An 18,379-nucleotide genomic window follows, 5' to 3' on the forward strand; every position below is an offset into this window, starting at 1 on the left:
ATCAGGTGTACACTATACCCATTGGTCCTGAGTCCATCTGCTACACGCTAGGAAATATACACTTTTTTTTTTTTTTTTTTTAAGGAAGAGTAGCAGTTGCCTCGAATGGTGGCTTGAACCAGGGGCAGCCCTGACTCCTGCTCAACCTTTTCTTTTGCCATTGCATTTTTAAAATTTTTTTAGATAGCAGACCTTGAAGTTGATGGGTGGTCCTTTGAGGTTCGGGCCACCCTCGCACCTAAAAGGCCACTTACTGTGTTCTTTTGTCCCATAATGTTTGGCCGTGAGACAAAAGAATGTGTCACAGACCTGCAATCTTTTTTTTTGGGGGGGGGGGGACAGACTCTACTATCACTGTGACACCCCCTTGCAGGAAAAACATCATGGCTTGATGGCTCTAGACCTACGTTTGCATTAATATCTAAAGTTATCATTTTAAACTATCATACTTTTGTTTCTAAAAATATATATTTACATATATCTACTCATTTGCCATTCATATGTTTTTTATATTGAACTAATTTGTTTTTATGTATAAGCGGGAAAACTATGCTTGTTTAAACAGTTCAGTTTTACAGTGGGTTACCTTTTTCTGGCAACTATGGTTTGGCAGCACAGAGTCACTATTAGTTTCAAAACTAATTTCACAACAGTAAAGGAGTAACTGGAAAAATGCACAGTAGGTTAGAGAAAATGTACAACTGATCTTTATAGCAAAAAAGTAGACCCAGACTGATGAAGTTTTTATAGTTGAATAATTGAAAAGCAATCTTAATGCAAGCTTGCGTCATTTACATGAAATTTCCATTCCATGCATGCTGTTGATATTCTTTCAGTCCACCAATGGTTGGTGTTATATTCTGTATTCCCTCCTCTATCAACTATATGCCATTATTAATGGCCTTCAGGCAGCCTGTGAGCAGAATTCCTAGTCCTACCTCCGGTAAATCTAAATAGCTGGAAAGAGCCACTAGATTAAAAAATCAACCCTGCATACCATGGAGTGAAATGTTCCAGGTCACAGTGACACTCAGTTAGTAAAATGCCACTGCTGCTGCTTAAATTGAGGTGGCACATAGGTTCAATTCAGGGGTTTCCAACTCCAATCCCAGAGGGCTGCAAGCAGATCTCATTTTCAGAATAACCAAAATATGCAAAATATCTTGGTTCTTGGATCTGATGTACGTAAATACACTTAATGATTATTCATCACTAATATCTTGGAACCGTTAATCAGCAAAATAGTGAGTGAATTAGTCTTTTGGTTTTGGTTTTCACTCATCAGGTTTTATTTATTTATTTTTTTTTAAGTATTGTTGCATTTATTAAGTGTACATAACCTCACTCCTGTAAACAGCTTTTTCTCCTTCCATTTACATCTAACAGCAATTTTAAAAAAGCCCTTCATCATCAAATTCATGTTTTACACATATGGATGTACAACAAATGCTTAGCATAAGCAATGGAACACTGAGGCTGCTAGATGCTGAAAACAGTGTATTGGAAAAAGTAAGTGTTCAAGAACTTGGTTCAAATGCCGTAATAGTTTATTGAAAACGCGCTCTCACTTTAGCATAGATTTGTACTAACAACTCCACAGCATCGTCATCTATACACAATTGTTCTTAATGTCACCCATGTAAACCAACAAATATGTAGATAAACCAATTTCCGGTGATCCTTCACAGGTCAACTGAGGAGCCATCTAGGAGTTAGAAGAGTCATTGGTAATCAAAAACTGCACTGTAAAAATTATGGTAGAGTCTGCTCATTCCTCCAAAGACCAAAAAAGTCTGCGGTAATAAAATGCTTGAGATTTACAGTCATGTTTATGTGGTTGATAAGAACAGTCAAGAAATATACACAACACGCAATACAGGACGCTTAATGTCCAGAAACCAGTTTCAAATCAGTTTTCAACAACTTCAACGTGAATTGTCTTTGAGCTATCTTGGAATCCATTTAAATACTTTTCAAGTGCATAACGGAGAATGTTAAATGCAAACTAAACTGCTCCTAGTTACTGTCATGTCCATCATGTGAATAGATGAGGAAAAAGAACAAAATCCTAGGAGAAAAATAAGACAGAGTGCACCAGAGAAATACAGAACTCAAGGAATGAAGAAACTGCAATTGCTAATTTATGGCCAAAAAAAACAACTATATTTTTAACCAGCAAGATCATTTGGGGCAGTACTCTACAACATTAGTTTTTTCATAAAACTATGTCCCAACCCCAAACAACAGACAATACATGCATTTGAATGATATTTTAATAACAGCAAGTATGATTTCTTTAATACTGTAAGTTAAAAGTGTATCTGCCCAGGCCCCTAAAAACACAGTTCCGATAAGGGCTTCCTCCATCATGGAATGTGAGAAATCCAGCAACATTTGTCTCACAGCATCCTTTCAGAACGCAATATTCCCTTTACACTCAGAAAAACCTGCTGGATTTTAGAGGGTGCCCCCCAAAAATGTTTTAATATTTTATGGAATAAATGATTTTGAAGCCAAAGTTCATGTGAAATAAAAATAATTCCCTTTTAACCAACATGTTCACTGATAAGGACCCCCTTACTGTATTTGGAATTGTTGTTGGGAAGGGTATGGCTTGCAAAAAAAGATTATCTATATTTCCTCTCTTATGCAAATTGGAATCAGACATGAAGAAACTTGCAGGAACAATAATATAAAACTTCTGCAACACTGCATATATTGTCTTAATGAAGTTCTATACATGAGCAGTGCCCAACACCAAGACACTGTGCTTGACAAAATAAGGGCAAAACATGTCAGATGGATTGCCTCATGACAAAGCAGGTGTCAGACCATCCTATCAGCAGTTCCCTTTTTCTAATTCAGCTTTGCCAACATGAACTCCCAGAAAATTACCAACAATGTATATAGGCTAAAAGCAGATCTTTGGTAGGCCATATTAATGTACTGTGCATGACATTTATTACATAGTTACTAATTTGCAGACTGTGTGTTTGACTATCAATGCTGTGCATTTCAAAGTTTCAAGCCCAGCAGCAGATATGAAAATATTTGGGCACCCCATGTTTTGTGCAAGCTAAACTTTTCATTGTTTTATTCTATTCTTCTGCGACAAAGGAAGCATGAAAGAGTTGGCTAAACAATCTAAGGGGTGTTTCCATTTTATAGCCCACAGCTAGTAACCCAGCAATATCTTGACCTACAGTCTATCCTACCTCCCATATAAAGTTTTTGTGACCTGGGCTGTCATTTCTGTCTGCTATCCAGCACAAAAAAAAAATGTTTTTCTCCACTTCCAAGGTAGAAAAAAACACAAACTAAAAAATAGCTCACATGAGACAGAATGACAACAAAAACTACAATTCATACATATTCACAATCAAAAAAGTCTGGACTGTATGAGCATTTACTGCCCTTACAATGCATCAGGACACTACTAATAAAGGCAAGTTTAAGGATTTTTTTCATTCACACTTTACAGCTTTCTTGTGCTAGTGAACACCTATTATAGACAGGTCCTCTTTTTATGACATTCAACAAAAAAAGTGCATTTTTGGCAAAAGTTAAAAATGGTTTTGTTGGGGGGACAGCGGGGGAGTTATCCTCACTTTTAGGTTACAGGCACAAACTTCTTGACTTCGGCTCTGTAAAGCATAGCAAAAAAAACCCCAGCAGTCTTACACTGTACACAATGCACTATGACGCAGAAACCTCCTGTGTAAAGTCTGGCACTGGAGACTTGAATTTGATTCCCTGTTCAGGTCTTCTGTTTCCTGGACTGGCTGGAGCTGAAGATACTGTAGAGACAGTGCTCACAGACCCTGGGGGTGGAGGGAAGGAGTCATATTTATCACACAATGATGATACTCCTAGCAGGCAGATTCAAGGCCCACCATTGCAGAATTCAGGAAGCAGTCCCTGGTGCAGGACTGTCACGGCAAGGATTAGACTATAAAAGTGAGTGTGGGGGGTGAGAATCTATACATATTTGCAAACGAAGGCTCATGGAGTCAGATCCCACGTCTGGTTCTGATTGACTGGAAGCCCAGAAACAGCAGAAGGAAACTACTGGGTCATAAAAAAAAAAAAAAAAGAGGAAAATGCTTTGTTAAACTGTACTGTATATACTGCAGGGTGATTCCTGCTAGATTTTTACATCAAACTAAAGCTTGCCTTGGTATATGCAAGACTGGTTTTTTTTTTTTTTTTTTAAATACCTCCCCAAGACCGGATTATTGGTCACAGATTCAAGGTTTACCTAAGCAGACCGATGTTTTTCTGTGGCAGACGATTTTAGACAAATTTGGAGCCATCACGCTATAACTGTGATGTCAGGAGTAAATTGCAGTCAACTTGTTTAAAATTCAATACACCGCTATAAAACATCTAAGCCCTTATTGTAGCTTGGCTTTTTGTTTTTTTTTTTGTGCCCAGTCTATTTCTAAAACTGTAGCTTGAGTAATCAATTTACTCCCTGCTTAAACTATGGACTATGCCTAAGGGGTAACAGGGAAAAAAAGGATTTCGATAAACAAATAAATAAATGGGAAGGGAGTGGCTGTCTGTTTTAGGTAGGTTTTCAGCATCTAAAACAAGGCTCAGAAAGCTTAATGGCCATGGTTCATAGCACACTGTACTGCTACACCATGCTACTCAAAATTAGTCCCTCCCCTCACTGTAACTATAACGTGGGTGACAAGGAAGCTAGGATGGCCCTTAAGCCTTCAAATTATTTGGATTTCCCAGATGTAGTAGAGTTCACTATGCTATGTCCTATTTTGGGGTAGCTGCGATTTATACGCATAACAAATAAAATAAATATTTATTATTTCACAAGATATTTTGTTTAGTTAGAATCACAGAAGCTACCAAAGCCATCTTTTTCACACACACACACACACAAACGCACACACACACACACAAAAGGCATCAGAGAGGTAAGACCATCACTTGTTGCGCTTTGCCATATGAGAACACAATATAAAAATGTTCACACTTGAATCCCCAGATTCCATGGCAAAAGTCAATCTACAGTGCTGGTTCCTGTTTCCACTGTAACAGGACATTTTAACAAAATTTGCATTAACCTCAGATGCAGGTACCCCTGGGGCTTTTTTATGGTTCACTGCCAGCCCAGGAACACAAACCACTGCTGCTAGTGCTATCTGTGAAAAAGGAAGGGGGGACTTTTTATCATCTTATTAGAAAAAAAAAAAAGAAAAAAGAAAATATATCCTTAGTCAGAAACAAACTGACAACATTTTACATTCTCCTCTTTTAAAAAAGTAAATAAAATACATTGTTCAAAATGTGAATTAGCTGTAAGACATACAGTACAATTATTACATAGATACATATTATCAATACAGCACATTCAATTTGCCAAAAAATTAATGATTACAAAGCTGATATGGATGCTGCCATATATATATATAGAGAGAGAGCAAGAGATGTATGTACAATGATTATAGCAATTATAATTGCACTAAACCTACAGCCAGTTTTGCTGCTGTTTTAAACTTTAAAGTTACAGATGCATTCTAAGGAAGTACAAAGAACAAGCCAGTTGGGTATTTTAGTTTTGTTTTCTTCCATGGGCCGTCAGAGAGCAAGGGGTGAGTTCATTGTTAACACTGATGCTCAAAGCACTGTTAAAAGCCTTTCCCAACCCTGGTCCTCACTCCCCTAAAACAAGTCAAGTCCCCAAGTAAGAGCATTCTGATTAGCACCCTAATTAGAACAATTACTTCACTTTGGATCAACTAACAACCTACAAAAATTCAAAGGAAAAAAAAAGGCTCATCAGCCTGATGTGTGTGCTTTCAGTTTTGTAACTTTTTATTTTTATTTTTAACTGAACACTTAAAAAGTTTCAACTTTGTTTTGGTGACTTTTTAACAGCATGTTACTGCAATCTGTCTGAAGGACTCTGAAAGTTGAATTAAGCATAAAGCCCACTGAGACAGCCATAAAAATGTTAACACGTGCCCTAAATTGGTTCTAAAGCTGCCTTAGCAGTAAAACACTGCAGCTCTCTGTACTTCATCTTAGAGTACAGGCCAGAATCAAAGGGCCTTTGGGGTGTTAAAACTCTCTGCATGCTGCAACTATTAGTGGATTGACATACTTTCAACGCAGTATTTTTGGCAATGGAAATTAAAGTTTCTTTAAAAATGTAAAAAGGAATACAAAATTTAAAAGAGACTTAAGTCAAGCTGAAACTATGTAAAAAAAAAAAAATGTGTGTGTGTGTGTGGGGGGTGGGGGATTCACCCCATTGGAGATAAAAGGAGGTTGAGGTGAATAATTATTCGGGCAGGCCAACAAATAAAAATATTAGCTATTCAAAGCTGAAGTAAGAATGTGTGGGAAGCCAAATAGGGTGAAAATGTGCATACAACGAAGCATTTCAATCCTGCTTTGCTCTAAACTGCAGAATGATTTAGCTGCCTCTTTTCACTGTGTATAAGCCTCACTGCATATTTAATAAGGGATACAGTCTCTCTGGTGATGTCATTCCCCTATAGAAAAGGGAGGAGGGGTGGGTAGGACCTGCACCAAGCATGCTTGGGTCATGCCATCAGCGTAATACAAGAACCAGATACCAAATACGCCGGCCCACATTTCTTATCTCTACACTGCCTCTTCTCCCTGCTCTCTAAAACACTTAATTCACCCCAGGTCCATAGAAATCAATGGTGGAAATTCCGGTACTGACACCCACAGAAAGAGAATGCAAATTACAGTCAGAAAACAAACCGCCAATGTGTTAGCAAACTATAGGGCATAATGAACTTTTTGCATACGAGGCTAGCATGTGTCTAAATGGAAAATAATAATTAAAAAACCCCCAAAAACCCAAACACTTGCTCCCATCTGTACAATCTTTATTCTGCATCTTTCACTCATAGCTGTCCTCTGCATTCATCCATCCTGCTGCTAAAAGTGCCCTACTGCTTTTTACAACACCCCTAATTGTACATATTCGCTAGCACAATGCCCTTTTAAGCTAGGATGTCCTGGTTTTCCCCACGGTTACTGCTTTGAACAGGGATTCGTATCAGTACTCATTTGCCATATACAAAACAAATGGATACATCTAAAGGCAAAGAGTGACTCTTGCCAAACCTTGCCCTATAGCCTACAATTTGGAATAAGCAAAGAGCACAGGATACCTCTCAGTTGTGCCTAGGAGGTACAAACAGACCTGGGCCCTTTAAATGTACTACCCTAGTGGTGGCACTGGATATGGTACCAAACAAATACAGGTATTAGATGTGGTTATTGATTATGTATTTTTTTTTTCTCATCGAAGAAATGATTAAACTCTATAATGTTAGGATTTTTCAGTGCCAGGATGAATATACATTTTGAAGCCCTGTACCACTGGGTTGGGGGTGGGGGTGGGAAGGAACTCTATCTAGTGTATACTTGGTATCATTCATTGTTTGTTGTTGTTGATCCTATTATTGAAAAAGAAGAAAAATGTAAGTTTCAAAAAGTTAATACAGGCATCGCCTGTTCATGTGCAACTCAAAGGGGAAGGTGGTAGCCAGAGTCAGCACCTCTGCTGCAATCCCTAACCCTGCCTGCACCTTTGGAAACAATACTGGGAATAAGACTCCCACCACTAGAGGGCCCTCCTTCCCACTCCAGTACTCATCTCCTATATGTTTGCACGGGGAAGGTGATTTTTATGGGTCTAATGTTTGCTGCTACAGTTAGATTTAATTTTTTTTTTTCAGACAAATCTTTCCCTTTGCCTTTCTTAGATTCATTTCATTAATGTTGGATATTTTTCAGACCCTCATGAGATGTCTGTTTTGGTAGTGTTCTGTATCTACTTTGGAGGTCTGAGTGGCTGACCCTGATGTCTGGGTACCAGGAGGAAGAAGTGGAGCGGGCAAGGCTGCCCTGGTTAAAGATGGAGGAGGAGTCTTGAAGGATGAGGGCCTGAAGGACCAGCTGTGGCTAGTGGAGGTCAGCCAGCCCACGAGTATTTCCCCTGTACAATCCTGTCGATGCCCCATGTTAGTAATCTGTGCCTTTTCATGTGGCGTCTGGCATACTGGTATGGCACATGTTGTATTCCTCTGTCTTGTCTGTGTGGGTCATTTTCTCCTCCTCTTGTCCTTCACCATTGTGCTTGTGCCTCTGTTTTCTGGTGCTGTTTCCGCTCTCTGCTTTTGACACTCGCCTCGGTTGTATGCAGTGGAGAGACATATGCTGTTTCCGTGTTCCCTGAGTCGGGTCATGTTGCTTGGCTGCCTTTCTTGGACACACAGTGTGTCTCTTCTCTCTTCAGTGAATCCTGCCTTTCCATTCATTCGTCATGTTTCTTAGTGAATTGTCACCTCCTTGTATATCGGTTTCTTCCAACTTTTTCTGTTTTTCCCTCCCCGACCACTCACAGCATGCAGCAGCCTCTCCAAAGGGCTGGCGTCCTGAAGAACAGGCATGCCACCGATGGATGAACACCTCAGCTAGTGTTTGCTCTGGAGATGAAGAGACGTCCCTTACTAAAGGCGTAACTGCATGTGCTGCCTTTGGATCGGTCTGCAACCTATCTGTCCTTTTTTCCTCTTTCAGCCTTGCCTGGATTATGCTCCTATTCTGCCTCTGGAAGCAACGGGAGGAGGAAACAGTCTAGAAGAGGAGAAGGATTCTTACCCTACCTGCCCTCAAGAAAGGGACCAAAAAAATTCTAATAAAATTCTATTAAATTTATTTAATAAATAAACGTTCGGTTGTGCCGACAGTTGGTGCCCCTTTGTGGTTTCATCTAGGCTGACCGGTGTGCGCATGCATGACGGTGCGAGTACATGTGTACAGGGTAGGTCCCACTAGAATATTCTTCTGGGAAGGAGTGTGAGAAAGTGGCATGAATGCAAATCGGGCTAGGAGGGAGGTGTGGGGAGAAGAAGCATTTCTGAATAGGGCGGAGATGCTTCAGCAAAAAGTAGGGATAGTCAATGCCACTTTTCAACAGACAAGTGCCATAATGCCATAATGTCCTGTGGTAATGAAAGCGCTGTCTCTTTAAAAGTGGCAAGAACCTGCTCTGAAATGGGACTTTTTTTGCAACTCTCCCCCCTCCCCAAGACATTTTTCTGCTTTTGTTTCAGTGGAAAACAGATAGCATTAAAGAAAACAGCTTCCCTGATTTTCCATGGGAAGAAAAAAAAAAGTTAAAAATACATTTTGGCTGGGAAATAAAGGGGAGGCTGCCTGGACTTATTCCTTCTCTAAGTTGTAATAAAATACTGCATATTCAGGACAGGGATCCTGGGAGGTGAACAAAAGCCATGGGAGTTGAATAGTCATTTGTGGTCAGGAGGGGAAGCAGAAAAAGAGACTGGCACTGGAAACTGTAGGTAGGCTCTGCAATATGCTAGCTCCAAATATCGATTTAAAAACACATGAGATAGTGACCACATAACATCTTCTAGGACAGTAAATATTTGAGAAAACTCACTGTTCTGTAATCACCTCCTGGGAACTAAAAATCACTTGGGGGTGGGGAGATGAATCAACTCCCCCTCCTCCCCCCAACATTGTTTGAAAGGCATTTCAAGTCCATTCCCAATTCATCAATTTGGCTTCCAGTCCTATCTGGGAAAACAATCTATGTCGTGCTCTTGTTTTGTAGCCCAAGTTCCGGCAACGTGAAAAGTTTGCACAACTAAAATATTTAAAAAAAAGGTGGACCAAATCCGAATAGCTCCCCCCTTCCTTACATAACTCTAAGATGGCAATGTAGTGTGGAGGTTAGGGCACACAGCTGTGAAAGATGGAGACAAGAGTTCAAATCCCTCCCCCCCCCCCCTTTCACTGCTTGCCATGTGATTCTGAGTGAGGCCTCTGCACTTCTTCCAGCCTCAGACTTAGCAGCAGGAAGCTCACTTTGTAACCTACCTTCCCCCTGATTTATATCTTACATGCTGACAATGCTAAGCAAATACACATTATTCTTATCCAAAAAAAACGTTAACTCTTCTAATTGCAGCCAATGTGGGAAAAGTAATGTCCAAGGTATGTTTCTGTTTGGCATCTGCAATGGAAAGGCTCAGTCCAATAATCAAATTATGGCACATAACAATGCTACCAAATATATAAGCCTTTTGTTTTTTTCCATTTGGCATGTTAGCATAATTTTCCTTCTCTTAAGGTGTATTTTTGCTGTCTTCCATGCATGTTTCTGGATAACCCAGCTATGGCTACAGATGAAATTCATGTGTGACTCCCTATTGCTTGATGAGCTCTCATGGTTACAGCCCAAAAGTGGGCAAAGTACCAAAACCAGATGTACTTTATACATGTCAATAATTTAAAAATCACAGTATCAATACTTTTTGTCCTTCAGAAAAAAGTATATAAATTAGAATAACTGATGGCTCAAATTCTAACAAGAAAACAAAATTATGCTTGTCATCGCTCCAGGGGAATCCTTTTTTTTTTTTTTTTTTTTTGCACTAAGGAATGGATCTGAAAAAAAAAAAAACAACCCAACAACTTTTGTACCTTTTAATAAAAAAAAAAAACAAAAAAAACAAAAAACGGGGGCAAAGGTCCAGCAAAAGAAAAACAAAGGGAAAAAAAACCAACAATACCCTGCGCCCTGGTGATTACACAACTGAGCCTTTAAATCACATTAAGTCACAAGGTTTTGCTTAAAAAAAAAGAAAATAATTGGAGGAACTGTGCTGCATATGTCTCAGCATCTTTTGCTTTTCCTCTGTATAGTTTTAAATAAAATCATAATCTTTACTACAAACTCTGTTGACACCTCACAGAGTCCAGGACAGCAATAAATTAGTATTATGCAAATTGTTTTCACAGATGCTTCGCTCCCCCTCTTTCTTCAATCACCCAAAAGGGGAAAGGGGGAGATGTACGGGCCTGGGTTAGACCAGGTTGTACTCCTTCAGGTTTAACTGGAGGATCGTGTCCTTGACCGCAGCAAAGACGAAGCGGATGTTCTCCGTGTCCGTGGCGCAGGTGAAGTGGGAGTAGATAATTTTGTCGCTGTCGGGGTTCAGGTCCACGAACATCTTCAGGATGAATTCTCTTGCTGCTTGCGCATCTCGCTGGGGTCCTTTTTTTTTTTTTATAAAAAAAAAAAAATGATAAGAGAGAGAAGAAAGAAAGTTGGTTAGTTGCTGGCTATGCTGATGTTTTTGCAGTGCACAGATCCAACCTGGGGGCTTTCGTGAACCACTGCTATCATCGAGGAGGAGCAGCCCTAGCGCTTAGGACAGTGGGCTTCAAATCTCACTACTGCTCCTTGGGACCTTGGGCTAAGTCACTTTACTCGCCATTGCCTCAGGAAGAAACCCAGGGCCTCATTCACTAAGGTTTTTCTCCTGTGTCTATGGGGAAAAAATGCTTAGTAAGTGAGGCCCTTTAGATTGGAAGCCTTCTGGAGATGAAAAATACAGAACTTGAACGTAATCTGCTTTGAAGTGCAGAAAAGCAGAATATAAGAAAGAAAATAAACATATCTTTTGCGCACAAGTGGTATAACACTTAGATGTATGTGTGTATGTATGAATATATATATATATAAATATATATCCACATACACAGCCTTTTTTTTTTTAAACATTTTTACAAACTATCGCAAAAATCCGTTCACTAAATCCACCGCTTACCATATGATTACAAACAGAATGTGTCCGGTATTACAAACCTCAGTAACAAGAGCTCAAGCTTTAGCACTGGCATTATGCTCACATATCTCAAACTCAACTCATTCGACCATCTTTCTGCAGGACCTGTGTGCTTCCATTAGGCAAACTTAGGTGATTGCTTAGCATGCCAAAATTTGGCGGGGCTGCAGGACTCCACCAGCGGGAAGCCTAGAGTGGTGCTGTGTCAGAGCCAATACTGCCCCCCTGGTAGGAGGGAGCGCTGTGAAGGAGCTGCCTCTAATAGGTAAACTGGGGGACATGGGGTTGCATGACGGAAGGTTTGCCTGGGGCACCAAATGTTCTTGTATTGGCTCCAACACTCTGCCTGCCACTGTGCCCAGCATATGCTTACTGCACGTTTCTGTTGAATGATAGCTTGGCATATTCACTAAGAAGGCTCTACAGATTAAAGGGTCATAGCGTGCACACAAAAAAAGGAGCCTATCACTTTGTTAAGAGCGACATCTGAACATATGTGTAATTACAGCAATCTGAAGATTTAAATGGAATTAAACAAGCCTCTTTAAGAAATCAGGACAGATCCAGCTGCCCGGGATGGTGTATTTTAAGAAAAGCAAAATAAAAAAATATTTAGTGCTCTAAGTTGCAATGAAATGATAGTATGACATTTCAAAAGCAAATGCGCACTCTAGATCTTTGAATGTTTTCTTTTACATCCAGCACTTAGGAAAAATTCAAATGTCTTTTCTTTTTTCAAGTGAACCTTTTTTTTTTTTTTTTTTTTTACTGTTAGACGTAAAAATAAAGGTCAATAAACAAAATGTATTTGAGAGTTTTTTACTGGACTAATGTAGAATATTTGTTTTATCACATTTATTAATTGCCTAACCATTAAGGCTCAAGGCTATGTACAGATCAAAAGTTACATAAAGTAAGCACAAATCAGAGTGTTACATATATAAAAATATTATATAGGAAATGCAATGCACAATAAGTTTAAAACCATACAAAGTAATAAAAACTAAAACACAAATACATTAAACCGATTAATACAAATGCAGATCCCCCCAACAATGATAACGGTAGTACAGACAACGTCCCAGATAAAGTAAGCATTAACTCATCAAAAGGTCACAAAAGGTCACAAGTGAATTCCTGGTTAAAAAATCAGTGAGTCTAAAGGGTATGTCTGAATTTCAGATAAACAGGCCGATACAGTAAAAATCACGGGAGAGCTGGCACTCAGTGTTTAGCATCTGCTCTTCCGATGGGCGTTCAACCACCTCTCCTGGGCGCGCGATTCTGGATGTAAATGAGGGGTCATGCTAATAAGGAGGTGCTAGGGACAATAGCGTGACCCTAGTGCCTCCTTATTAGCAAAGAGGTGGCTGTCAGTGGGTCCCGATAACAGATGTTCTATTTTACCAGCGTCGGTTTTCTAACCCGCTGACAGCCACGGATTAGGGAAACGGACACTGCTAAAGTTGAGCGTCCATTTTTCTAACCTGCTGGACCGGCAGGCAGATTTTTATTTATTTATTTTTTAATTTTTGGTTCCTCTGACTTATTATCTCTAGGATATTAAGTTGGAGGGCGTACAGAAAAGTAGTATTTGCATGTGATGAGCGCTATTAGTTCTTGGGGGGGTTGGCTGCTCGTTTTCGACGCTCTATTAAGGGGTATCAGACGCACGTCGAAAACACGCAGCCAACTGCGTGCTAAACGGTGCATTTGGCTGAGCACACCGTACTATATCGGCCTGAGTGTGTCTCTAAGTGTAAAGCTTACAGGAAGTGAATTCCAAAGTGTGAGAGCAATGAATGAGAAACCACTAGCTCTGGTTTTGGCCCATCCACTTTCCCTTGCCAGATGGAAGATACAAGTGAAAATAGGACCCTGATCTAAATGAAATGAACATGAGCATATTTCCTCACTTTGATAACTTTAAAATGCGCATGTGCGCGCCCACGTACACGCATATGTGGGCATGAGCACACATGCACTGGAATTTTAAACCAGCCAATCAACATGCAACTGCACACTTACTATGTGTGCTCCTAAGTTTAAGCAGTTAAACAAGGAAACGTTATTCGCATAACTTTTCTTTAGGACTTGTCGGTGTTTTTTTTTTTTTTTTTTTTTTTACTCACAAGCGAGCACATTTTAAAATATGTGCGTGCGTGAAGGAAATAACCAGTCTGACCATTTAGTCCACCAAGTTGCCCAGTCTATCTCTAGATCATCCAGATAACTCTGGCTCTTCGGCCTGCACTCCCCCCCCCCCCCCAGCTACCCAGACCCCTCACCTAGTTAATTTTTGCCTATAACGAGTTGGTTTTTTTTTAAGATTTACACCTGATCAAGAGCAGAAGTCAATATGCACAGGAGGTATCAAGCTCAACGCATGCTGCGTATGCCAGTTTTAAAATCGGGAGTTATGCGCATAAGTGTTGGCCCTGCCCAGGAATGCCTCCTGACCCGCTCCAACACGCCCCAGGTTTTTACCCTTGTACTGTGGCCTACACACGCGCATATACGTGTATAATTTGCTGGTTTTACAATAAGAGTTGCTTGCGCTCAGTTCATACGCCTGCATATATGGGCCTTTTTACGCAAGAAACTCTTAAAATGTACTCCCTTTGCTGGCCAGATATTTAGGTCCTCTACCACAGAGGGTAACATAGATCAAACAAAACATTTTAAATTGGAGTGTAAACTGCAACCTAAGTGTAAACTGGCCAGAACAGGGGAAATATGACAGAGATAAGACAGGCTACACAATTTTGGATTGGCTAAAGGTGATGTAAGCTTTTCAACAGCAGGCCAACTGCTAAAGAATTTAGTAGTTCACCTGTGTAAGTACCAGAAGCTGTAAGACATTCCTGAATTGGGATATGGTCAAGTAAGGTTTTAACAGATGAATCTGCTGCGATTTACACCAGACTGTTCTTGAAACGTATGAAATATGTTTTCTTTAAGTTCACAGCAGGATCCAGAGTCACCTGTAAACCTTTTTACCTCTGTTTTAAAATGAAGAGGAAATCCATCTAATGGAAAATGCAGTTCACTGGTTAAGATTTCATTTCATTCAATCAGAGCCATAGCCAGGCAATTTGGCACCTATGGCCATGTGAAAAAGTGTGCCCTCACCAAGTACACAACGCACAACACCACGAGCTGGGAGACTCAGTTAAATGTTTCTAAATTTAAAGCAAAACTCCATTGTTATGTATGATACTGTATATAAGGAGACACATATGCAAAATAAAAAGATATCATGAGCCGCACATTCCCAAAGTTGACATATTCCATTCACTGAACTGAAAATAAAATGCATATTTTTCCCTTTGTCTGCACATTTTTCTAATCACTTTGGTCCTTCATTTTTTCCAGGGTCTCTGTCCATTTTCCATTTGTTCCCTTTCTGCCTGTATTCTTCAGTTCCTCTCTTATATCTGACATTACTCTTTCCCTGTTATCTCATTTTTCTCTCTTTCTGCCTCACTATAAACTCATAGCATGTTTGTAAACCTTCTCCCCTTCCAATTCTCCATCCCTAGATCTCCCCAACTTGACCCTTTCTCTTCCCTCCATTGGCCTTTTTCAGTCCCTCCCTTCCCCCTCTTTGTTTTACTCCCTCTAACATCTCCAGCTATGGTCACCTTGCCCTTTCTATCAACAGCTGCCTCCAATTCTTGCTCTCTGAAGTCTCCCTTTTCTCCATTCCTTCTGCACCTTTCTTCCTAGTTTGGTTTGGGTTTGAAAATTAGCTGAAAGCTAACCAGCTACAAAACAGATGGTTATTTGGCTGTTGAGAGACTTGTGAAATCTAACCCCTTAGTGCAGTGTTCTTCAAGGTAAGGCCCCTGTGGTGGGTCCTGTGGACCTCTAGGATGGTCCCCAATTGGTCCACTGCCACTGGGGAAAAAAACCTACTCGGTGCATGCTCCATTCATGGAGTTGGACCGGAGCAGGAAAAAGCAGGCCTACCACTATGGCAAAAAAAAAAAAAAAAAAGAGCTCAGTCCCCCTGCTTCAGCCCCAGCTTGGCTCAGCAGTTAGCTATAGTGGAAAAGCAAACAGTACTGCCCCCAGCTCACCCTAGCCACCCAGTGAATCGAAGAGAGCGAGCAGGATGGGCAGACTGCTGTACTGGAAAGAATAAGGCCCTACAGCCTGCACCATGCTTCCCCTCCTGGCTGGACAGCGTACAGAGCCAGAGGAGCAGGAGCAGGCAGATTCCTGATGGCCACAGAAAACTGGAAGGCCCCCTCTTTCCTATGCCAGAGGAGCAGGAAACACGGCATAGCCAGCAGCAGGCACAGGAAATGAAGGAGGGGGTTGGACCTTGTAGCTAGAATCAGGAAAGGAACAAACATTAGAGGTGATGGTTGACCCCAGCGTAGTAAGCAGCTGGCAGACCACTGCAGAGGGAAGAGGGGAAGCACAGAGCTGCAGAGTACATTTTTTCAGTCTTAGCTGTTGGCAAGGGGAGTAAGGAGCAGTATAATCTGAGAGGGAGAAAAGGAAGAGAGTAGGAACTAAGGAGGACGACTGGAGGTGGAGGGGTAATGGAACAGGTATATTACACCAGCAGAAGCAGTGTAAGCTCCACATTCACATACATACATTTGTGATGGAGCTACGGCAGTCACTAACAGTCTTCCTAAGTGATTCTTTTCTATCTAGGGGCAGTAGGAAAGGGTTTTGATATTTTTGATTCCTCCCATTGCTATAACCCCAATGTTTCGGGGGGTATATAGTACTTTGGAGCATGACCAGTGCTTCAGAGGATTAGTGGGTCAGAAGCTAAGTTAAAGGAAGGAGGCTAGAGATTTCTCTAGGATCTCAAGGCAACAGGACAGGAGATAGAGAAAGAGTGAGGAGCTGAAACCTTTCCCAAGGTTTCAAGAGCGAGAGAGAGGACTGAAGAGCAAGAGATTTCCCTAAGATCTCAAAGCAAGGTGGGTGGAGAGCTGGAGATTCCCCCTGGAACCCATTGAAGGCAATTCAAGCATTTGGCAAAGAGGTATTGAGGAAAAGAATTTTTGCAAGGATTTTGACTGACCAGTGTCTGAGGGAAGGGCATACACCCGGTATCCCAAAGGACTGAAATCAGAGATCTTTTGACACATTGGACCAGTTAACAGATTGGGTGAAGAGAAGAATGTAGACTTGAGTCACTAACTCAAGAGACTTGTGTTTTTGATAGCTTACAGTTGAAGATTCTGACTTGTTGGAACCCTCTTTTGGATTTTGTTCAGTCCAGTTCACGCCTAAGCTGAAACTATATATAGAAACACAGAATGATGGCAGAAAAAGGCCAAATGGTCCATCCAGTCTGCCCAGCAAGCTTATAGTAGCATCTGCCACACCATACAGGTCACCCCCATACTTAGTTTCCCAGACCATCAAAGTCAGGGCCCTTGGTTGCTGTCTTGAGACCAATTCCCTGTTAGCTCTTGCCGTTGAAGAAGAGAGCAATGTTGGAGTTGCATCAAAAGTATCAGGGTTATTGGTTAAGGGTAGTAACTGACACATCAGCAAGTTACCACATGCTTATTTGTTTTCCCAGATCGTAAAATTCAATGTCCTTGTTGATTGCTGTCTGAATCCAATTCCCCTTTTCCTCCTGCCGTTAAAGTAAAGAGCAATAATGGAGTTGCATCAACAGCATGAAGGTTTATTGGTTAAGGGTAGTAACTGCCACACCAATAAGTTACCTCCATGCACTCTTTTCTTCATTTTCATCTTCTAGCCTTTAGGGATCCACAGTGTTTATCCCATGTCCCTTTGAAATCTTTTATTGTTTTTGTCTTCACCACCTCCTCTGGAAGGGCATTCCAGACACCACCACCCTCTCCGTTAAGAAATATTTCCTGATGTTGCTTCTGAGTCATCCTCCCTGGAGTTTCATTATGTGACCCATAGTTCTACTGATTTCTTTCCAACGGAAAAGGTTTGTCAATTGTGCATCATTAAACATTCAGGTATATGAAGATCTGTATCATATCTCCCCTGCACTCCTCTCCTCCAGGGTATACATATTTAAGTCCTTCAACCTCTCCTCATAAGTCATTTGATGGAGACTCCCCAGCATTTTGGTTGCCCTTCTCTGGTCCACCTCCATCTTGTCTCTGTCCCTTTTGAGATATACAGAACTGAACACAGTACTCCAGGTGAGGCCTCACCAAGGACCTGCATAAGGGGATTATCACCTCCTTTTTCTTACTGGTTATTCCTCTCTCTATGCAGCCCAGCATTCTTCTGGCTTTAGCTATCGCCTTGTCACATTGCTTTGCCATCTTCAGATCGCTAGACACTATCACCCCAAGGTCCCTCTCTTGCTCCATGCAAAATAGCCCTTTACCCTTCATCTCATACAGCTCTTTTGGTTTACTGCACTCCAGATGCATGACTCTGCACTTCTTGGCATTGAATCCCAATTGCCATATCTTTGACCACTGTTCAAGCTTCCTTAAATCACGTCTCATTCTCTCTACTACTTCTGGCATGTCCAGTCTGTTGCAGATCTTAGTATCAACCACAAATACACACTTTACTGTCTAATCCTTCTGCAATGTTGCTAACAAAGATATTGAACAGAACCGGTCCCAACGCCAATCCTTGTGGCACTCTGCTTAACAATGTTCTCTCTTCAGAGTAGGCTCCGTTTACCATTTCATGCTGTCTTCTATCCATCAAACAGTTTGTAATCCAGGCCACCA

The 18,379-nt window shown here is 40.9% G+C and overlaps 1 protein-coding gene across 1 annotated transcript in view; it reads right to left on the reverse strand.

Moving 5' to 3' along the window:
• Positions 1 to 10,526: 10,526 nt before the first annotated feature.
• The window catches only part of LOC115099137 (guanine nucleotide-binding protein G(q) subunit alpha), a 516,345-nt gene continuing 508,492 nt past the window's right edge, over positions 10,527 to 18,379 (reverse strand). The window contains exon 7 of the mRNA XM_029616504.1: positions 10,527 to 11,095. Coding sequence (XP_029472364.1) covers positions 10,905 to 11,095 — 191 coding nt within the window. The 3' untranslated portion in view covers positions 10,527 to 10,904. The remainder of the gene's footprint in view (positions 11,096 to 18,379) is intronic.

Source organism: Rhinatrema bivittatum, chromosome 1 (assembly GCF_901001135.1).
Source record: "Rhinatrema bivittatum chromosome 1, aRhiBiv1.1, whole genome shotgun sequence".
In the NCBI taxonomy this organism is placed as follows: Eukaryota; Metazoa; Chordata; class Amphibia; order Gymnophiona; family Rhinatrematidae; genus Rhinatrema; species Rhinatrema bivittatum.